Here is an 8309-nt window from a genome sequence, read left to right as displayed (position 1 = left end):
TATCTTTTCTCCTAATTTAACCTGCTTCATTTTCAGATATAGTAATTGTAGTGCCTGGTCTTCGTGCTCTTACATATTTCTCGCAGTAGCAGAAACTCCATTGAGTTTTCAGTCTTAATAACAGACTTAGAGCAGCATTTTACAGTCCATCTCTTCACCTCTGCAACAGAAGTTCATTTCTTACTGGCATCCAATTCTGGGGTGGCTTTTACAACTGTAATAAAATAATAACTTCGGGTAGTTCCCTTGCTATTTCACTAGCAGCCAAATATAAGACCTACCAAATACTATAAATAAAAGGATAAATTTGGAACTGGCAAGCTTGCCAAATAAAACATTACCTCAACAGGGCCATGAATTTTAAACTGAAATGTAACTGTAATGAATATAACCCTGACAAATGGAAAAACAAAAGCCTTTTTTCTTGTCTAGATGTCTGTTTGGTACACGCTACCTAAAATATCATTACTGTAAAAAGTGGAAACATTCTCTGTATCAGCCGTATAATAACAACAAGGGTTCCCAACTTTTAAATTAACCTTTTTCTTTACATTATGGAGGCACAACTACATTAACAAGGTCTCCAGTCATACCACAATTCATTTCTCCAAATTCTCATGCCCTAGACCTCGTGTTCCTCTCCTGTTCTGAAGCCTTGTCTGGGACTTGGGGTGGCATGAAGGGCTTCCTTCGGGGCCCCAGCACTCCCACTGAAATAGCCAAACCATCTGCACCTCCCAGAGGGCTTCAGCTGCAAGAGAAGGACACGGGTCCCAAACCTCTTCTGAATGAGACTTAGATTTTTAATAAAGCGCAAGACCAGATGATTCAAGTGTGGCTTCAGTTCCGAGCGCAGCGGTTTTACAAGGCTAAGGATGTAACAGGCAGGCTAGTTTTCTGCTCAGGGAGACTGAGCCCACATTGCCACTTAATGCAAAAAATTGCTACACCTGCCTGGTGCCAGATTTCCTCCTCTGTCAAACAGCCTGAGCAATTGATGTTGAAATCTGACCCTAATTACTAAACCACAAACTATTCCACCCCGCTCTGCTCTCCCTAAGGGCCAAGAGTCCTCTGACGTTACCCACATTTTCTTCCTTTGCTTCTCACGCGCTCTCCCCGTGACTGAGTTGATACTTCAGCTCAGTTGAGACTTTGACAAAGTAAAGTTGATTTTTTCACATTCAGCGCTGAGCTCCCTATTAGCATCGCTGACTTCAAGTCAGTAACTTGAGCTTTGACCGAAGATCCTTGCGTGGAAGGAAAGCTCTCCAGGACCAGCTCCCCTCGCAAAGCGTAACAGCACAAAAGCACTGACCGCTTTTGCAAAACCTTACAGTGATTTTATAAAGTACTACCATTCCAGCAGTTGTATGTATCGCATATAAATGAGACAATTAAAATGTGTTAAATTGTTTTAGAACCATCAAGTGACACTGGAGCCTTTTAAATTAAAGATATAGCGAACCTAGCTACCTTCAACACTAATGACAAGGATGATATAACGGGCTATTTTTTGGCTGTAAAATTGGGAACTATGGAAGTGTGGTTGAAATTATCATACTTGAGTACTGATGTCATGTACTGATGAATATGTGCTGTACCAAATAATAAAAATTATTTCTCCCAGGCAGTTAAACACATTTGCAAATATTCAAGGGGGTTTTCCCCCGGAAATTTCAGAAATTTAGTTTTAGCATTTTACGTAGTTTCTATACTAAATACCACTCCTAGAACAAAAGTGTTTGTACACTATATATAAATCATTTTGGTCTGCATGTTCTTTAGCCTATTTTCTTTTTAAACTATTACTAAGGAGTAACGCTAGACACACCATCTGAAACATATTTGGTCTATAGCATTTCACAAGGGAAAACGAGTTTCATATTTTCTTTTAAATCACTTATGCTCCTGTGATTACATGGACCGCGTATGGTGACTTACAGTTTTCCAGACAAATGTCTGGATCTATAACATGCATCTGCTGAGGACTGTCTTCAATCATGTGAACTCCGTACAAACAAAACGTGTGGTTCTTGGTCTTAAATTCTCCTGCATGGTGTGTCACTCGAAACAGATTTTGACTGTGCTGCAATGTGATGTATTCATGTCTTCATCATATCACTGAGACTTTTTTTTTTCCCCTGCAGTTGTCAGTAAACTTTGTTACTGAGTTTTGTCAAATTTCAAGACAGAAACTCTGTAACAAAATAAATGGGCGTAGTTCTCAGAAAGAGCGTCAGAGAAGGGGAAGAAGTTACAAAGTCTTTCATCAAGACATTTTCTTTTATCGCCAAGTCTTCAAGTTACAGGAAAGATACCTCTGCAAAGGATACTCTATGTTTTCTAAGACCATAAAGCTTTAAAAATAATTTTTGGGGAAAGTTACATAGCCTTTAACAATTTCATATTTCATTGATAATGTGCTCCACCTGGCAGGGAAAAATGGAAGGTTGATGATAAGAAGTGGGCCAACTTCCACTCTCTTATTTCTGAAGCCTCAGTAATAAGGTGATAATTTATCCTAGCAGATACCTCTCGGTTAGTGTCTTCAACTGATCTTTGCATTCAGCAAAGTACCGCCACTGGAAAGATAGATGCTACACCAGGGCCAGATGTCCCTTGGCACACTTAAGTTTCTAGCTTGAACCTAGGACTGCTGAAATAAGCCGTCTTTGCTGGGGTGGAGGGACACTGCTAAATCATTATTTCCTTATAATTTTACAATATTTTCATGTTCAAAGATGGAATGACTCTTTTGTACTGTCATTTCACATTTTCAATGTGTACTGTCTGGCATGCTGGCTGACTGTTTTAATATGTTTTCTCTTTTCCCTTTCATTATAAAGACCAACTTGGCAAGTGCAAGACAAAGCAGATGCTAACAATGTGGCTTATACAGCCGGGAAACTATGTTTTCACACCGATTACCCTGTTCTGCAGCATCCACCTGGGGTAAGGTGAATCTACTGACTTTTTCACAACACAAAAGGGGAAAGGGAAATATTCCTATAGCGTGAAATACGGCTAGCATTCAGTGACTCTGAATATTGTTTTGAAAGAGCAATGTAAAAATAACAGTATATTAATCTGCATATAACAATCTATATACACATGGGTATGCAATATATACATTATGATGTAAGTTCTGCATAACGAGCCTGTTATGTATGCCATAATTTTTAAATGGAAACTCACAAAGTATTGAGAATATTACCATATGAGAAAGCATTAGGGTCCTGTATGTGCTTTTGATGTTGCTTTCATTCTATTGAAGAAGTTGGGTGTCTACATGTAATCAAGTTGTGACATCTTAGCACACATCTGTTCACCTCAGGAGGAGAACATATTAGAAGAAATATGATTAAGATGTTATCTTCTCTTTTCTATAAATTAATTTAAATTAGACCCTTATCTGCCCTTTCATAATTAGACAAAAAAGGGGCATTTTGTAAAGCTGGACAACAACAACAGAAAATACATTTTCACCTAGTTCCTGTCATATCAAAGCCTAATCCACATAATTCACCAGAGAACTGAAAAGTAGTAGGAACAGGTACAAAGGAACAAAGATAATCTTGGGAAAGTTTGCATCTATAAGCTTCATACCTACAACTTCCCCTTCTCATGTTGTGGAGTGCTTTGTATCGATTGTCTCTATAATTAAACAAAAACCCCATGTGACTTATCCACAAGTAAATGCCAAATACTTCACACTAACATCACCTATTAAAATCATTTAGGTGCTGTTCATTAATGTGCAGTAAGGATGGAATAGGGCTTAATTAATAGATTTCAGTTTCCCCCTTCATCACCATCATCAAGGTCTGCAGGTCCCGCTGGTGAGGAGATTCTGGGACAAACCCTGTTCTCTGCTCCTCTTTCTCCTCCTGGTTTTATTTGTTTTTTTCTCCTAGTGGTCTCAGAAATAATTCACCATCATGGAAGGGAAATGTGAACACTGTTACCATTGGTAGGACAGATGTATTTTGTGTAGTTTGGCTGAGATGAACGGTTACGCTTTGTGTGATGCTGGGTTCTCTAATGCCACAGGGAGTTTTACTGCCTGTGTCAGCAGCTCAGATTTACACTGGTGCAACCAAGAGCCCAGGTTAGACTTTCTGCTCCGTCTTACGCCTTGGCAATTTCACTGTGAAGTGAAATGAAACTGTCTTAATCCTGCTTTATGATAGAGACACTGGGCCTTCTATGAGAGCCGCCTTTTCCCCTCTGTGAGCAGATAATTCATAGTAGGTTTTGTTTCTGCAAGAGAAAACTAACCCTCCTTGTTAGATAAGACTGCAATGCATTTAAAATTATATGACTGACGCAAACAGGGAATCAAAGGAAAGAAGTGAGACCAGAGCTCTGCAGTTGACTCGCAGGTTGCAAGCATTAGAAGATATCGCAAAGGGGATGGATTTATGAACATGCTACTTTAATTTTCTGCCTGCGTGATAGTGGTGGCAGAGTGCTGTGAAGCTGCAGAAATGGGAACTCAGTCTTTTGCTGGGGAAAACAAAACAAAACAAAACACCAGAACCACAGATATGAGGGAACTGATACTAATGAACTGTTAAATATGCAAGCTAATTCTTCTCGTAATGAGATGTTAATTCATTCCAGGTTCAGTTTCTCCACTGTATAAAGCAAACAGCTGCAGGAGGTGAAAGTGAAGTTGTAGATGGATTTCACGTATCCAACAAGTTGAAGAAACAAAATCCTCAAGCGTATCAGATCCTGTCCTCTACTGCTGTAGACTATACAGATGTTGGGGTGGACTACTGTGATTTTGCTGTTCAATGTAAACAAAGGATTATAGAGTGAGTAGTTTCAACAGCACCACAAAATAAAATCCCTGTTGTACGGTGGATTACATGTTGGGAGGAGGAGGTCTGCTCCTGCCACCTTGTGGGGAAACACTGGTTTAACTTGGTGTGTAGTTGTTTTGGTGGGGTTTTTTGTTTGTTCGATTGGGGTTTTTTGCCAGCGTATAACTTGTTCTTTGCTTTGTACCACCACAGCATAGTTTTCCTTATTTGGTTTTTGCCACACACCAGCAAGAAGTGGTGGTAATTAGAGCAAGTCCTAGGTACAGACACAGGTTAACAGCAGCTGGGTCTGTTACTAAATTCCAGCCAATGTACATCTGTGTCGTGCCAAAGAGAGGTCATAATATGAAGCATTTAGATTAAGAACTATATATTATAAAAAGATCAAATGCAAACGATCATAATATCTTCTGAATTTAAAGACTTTGCAATTCTACAATTAAAGTGTATAGAATATAGATGTTTGAGGAAATCAAGTGTCTACACTTTCTCCTGATTATCCCTTTTCCTAGTTAGGCTTAATTACCAAAATCCAACCCAATAACAATCTGAATTTCACGATAGAAACATACTGAAATTCCAGCAGGAGAGTTCAGTTGCTGTTTAGCCATCTTAAAATGTTTCAGTAACAACATAATAAGTTCCTTTTCCTTTCCTTCTCTCTTTCATAGCGTGGATTCCAGAGGCCAAGCAGTTCGCATCAATTATAATAATGCAACAAGAGACACAGTGTTTGACATACCAGCTGAAAAAGTGAGGCCATTTTATGCAGCTCTAAAGGAATTTGATGATTTATTAAACAGCGCAGAACACAAGTTTACTTACAAGCTGAAACCAGGTCAGTAAGTTGCTTCTACTCGCAATGATTTTTCACGTTTTTCCTAACAGTCAAAACACTTGAGCATTGTTAGCACTGGCACTGAGAGGAAATTTCGTCCTTCTATCACCTATTTTGTTTCATACTGCATCCTTACCTTCATCTCACAGATTTATTTTGCCATTGTTACACTATAAAGAAAAAAAAAAGGGGGGAGGGAATAGAGTCTATCTATTGATTAGTCCAACGTATCTTTATACTACCATCGAAAACCCATACCATATAGGAAATTGCAACTTGTCATATCAATAGCACCAAAGATGGGAAATGTCATGTGTAAGACTGCTGTGTCGTCCCAGGTCAGTGTCTGTTCATGAAATGATGCACAATCACATACTTTTTCCTCTGCTTCATTTGATGCGGAGTACGGACGTTAAGCCAAATGATATGTCTTTCTTTATGACACTATTTTGTTAGTGGGGCACCTTCCCAATGGCTGCAGGAGTTGCAGAACATCTAGAAGATGATACAGATGCATAACGTGCATAACGCTGAAGGAAGCCGAACAGCGCCGTGGGGAATTCAGTTAGTGTCTTTGCTTAGACACCGAATGCCAGCGCAATGCTGGATGAATTACCGAAGGCCACTGCTGCTGTGCTGCTTTTTCTGGGTGGCCCATGCAAGACATCTGGAGGCAGATTTGCAGAAGTACTAAGTGCTCTAAACTTCAGCTAGAGTTGTACAGGGCTGTGTTTTGAACATAAAACATGCTGCAAAAATGCCCTTTACTCTTTAAAAGTCAGTCCGTGCATATATTTACCTACTTTGGCCTTAATCGCTGTTCTTTCATTCCCCGGCTATAAAATAGAGATATGAATAGTCCCTCATTTCTCAAGACACGTTACAAAAGTAAATTCATTAGTGTATCTGACTGCCTCATGTGCTACGATGCTAGTGTCTTTAAAATGTCTATGAGGAAATGAATCTCTCTCTATTGGGAACATGCAATAAAATAATTTATAAGATCACATATAAATGGTAAAACAAAGTACCTCACATTACATTAGTACCATCCATCCCATCAATTAGCGCACCAAAATGGTGGCAGAGGGGAGGGGGAGAAGGAAAGGAAGACTATGAGGTTATTTAATTAGAGATTTATCATAACAGTGGCACACAAGGGAGAAAAATTAAAATGGCGTGCTAGCCTTAATTATGTGATTTCCTAACTTTCAATGGCTTGACTTTGTTCTCAATAAAATTCTCTTAACAGGGATAGTAATACAGGATGTGTATAGTACAAATAGTACCAGACATATCAAATAGGAATCATCCTGGTGGCTTTCACCCTTTTTATCCTTCCCATGGATTTGCTGTAGTCACCTTTCCCCTCAAGGCCTTCTTTTCTCAGCATGGACTCCCCTACCACTCCGATTTTTAACTCCTGGTTATACAGGAAAAGAAGCAGAAGTCGAAAGGGACCTGCCCTCTCTGGTTGAGAATGACTAGCTAAATTAAAATTACTGTGTCGTTGCTGTGTATCTCCAGCTGAACTACTTGAAATTATTGCTCCCTAACTGTTGATATAAATCTACCTCCATGTTATCTGTTTGAAGGAATCAACTATAACATACCAAATATTAAACTTTGTGCAATCTCTTCATAGGAGACATAGTGACGTTTGATAACTGGCGCGTGCTTCATGGTCGCCAAAGCTACCACTCGGGATCAGAAGTGACTCGTCACCTGGAAGGTGCCTATGCAGACTGGGATGTGGTCATGTCAAGGCTCCGGCTCCTCAGGAAGAGGGTCCTGAACAGGGACTGAGCTTTCTTCTAACTAGAATGAGCAAAACCTCGATTGTCTAACAAAAAAAAAAAAAAAATTATAAAATTGTGTTTTCTTTTCAGAAACTAACATCACGAATATATTTTGAGTTCCATAAGCTAAGAAACCTGTTGTTCATAACAATTTAAGATTTATCTGTGCCCTGGTCTTTGAATCTATAAAACGCATTGCTACCTCTGTCAGTTTATTTGCTTTTTAAAATCAGTGCGCGAAATGGCTTGAAAGATTATCACTTTACTGGGCTGACTGGGTATCACAATCCCTTAATTTTCCTCTACAAATATACCTGCCCTCCCTAGAAAGCTTGGAAGGGAGCCTCAAAAGAGCTTATAAGAATTACTTACTAAAGTTTTGTTATGAACAGCACCTTCCTCTATTTTCAGAGAAGCATTCTTTATTGCTTAAATCATAACTAAAAGTCATTATCAAAATATGCAATGACTGCTGCAGAGTTATTTTCATATACACACCTTTCTAGGTAGAACTCCACTTTAATGCAAGATCTCATTCAATATATGCTGTATTCTGTATATCCCGCTGTACAAGTGATGACTGTCACAGCCACAAATAACTTTTACTACATTTCTAAGTCCATAAGCTCAGAAACCATAGAGCTACCAGAGAACGCATCGTATTAATTTTCCTCTGCATTAGGAATAGAAATAAATCTCAGTGTAGAGGTGGCAGATAGGGTCAGAAATCCCATCAGATGCTGTGCACAGATGTAATTAAGATCTGCAGGGCAAACAGACTTTTGAGTAAAGTCAGGAAGAGGAATGCTGATGCCGCTTTGCAGCTAGAAATCACAAAGC

At 39.2% G+C, this 8309-nt stretch overlaps 1 protein-coding gene across 1 annotated transcript in view; it reads left to right on the top strand.

Annotated features, from left to right (window-relative positions):
• BBOX1 (butyrobetaine (gamma), 2-oxoglutarate dioxygenase (gamma-butyrobetaine hydroxylase) 1) overlaps nt 1–7558 on the top strand; it is a 36670-nt gene extending 29112 nt beyond the window's left edge. The window contains exons 4-7 of the mRNA XM_009334523.1: nt 2850–2955; nt 4627–4823; nt 5504–5670; nt 7316–7558. Coding sequence (XP_009332798.1) covers nt 2850–2955; nt 4627–4823; nt 5504–5670; nt 7316–7476 — 631 coding nt within the window. The 3' untranslated portion in view covers nt 7477–7558. The remainder of the gene's footprint in view (nt 1–2849; nt 2956–4626; nt 4824–5503; nt 5671–7315) is intronic.
• The last annotated feature ends 751 nt before the right edge of the window (nt 7559–8309 follow it).

This window comes from Pygoscelis adeliae, unplaced genomic scaffold, assembly GCF_000699105.1.
Source record: "Pygoscelis adeliae isolate BGI_AS28 unplaced genomic scaffold, ASM69910v1 Scaffold171, whole genome shotgun sequence".
Classification (NCBI taxonomy): Eukaryota; Metazoa; Chordata; class Aves; order Sphenisciformes; family Spheniscidae; genus Pygoscelis; species Pygoscelis adeliae.
This window is presented reverse-complemented; position numbering and strand designations above follow the sequence as displayed.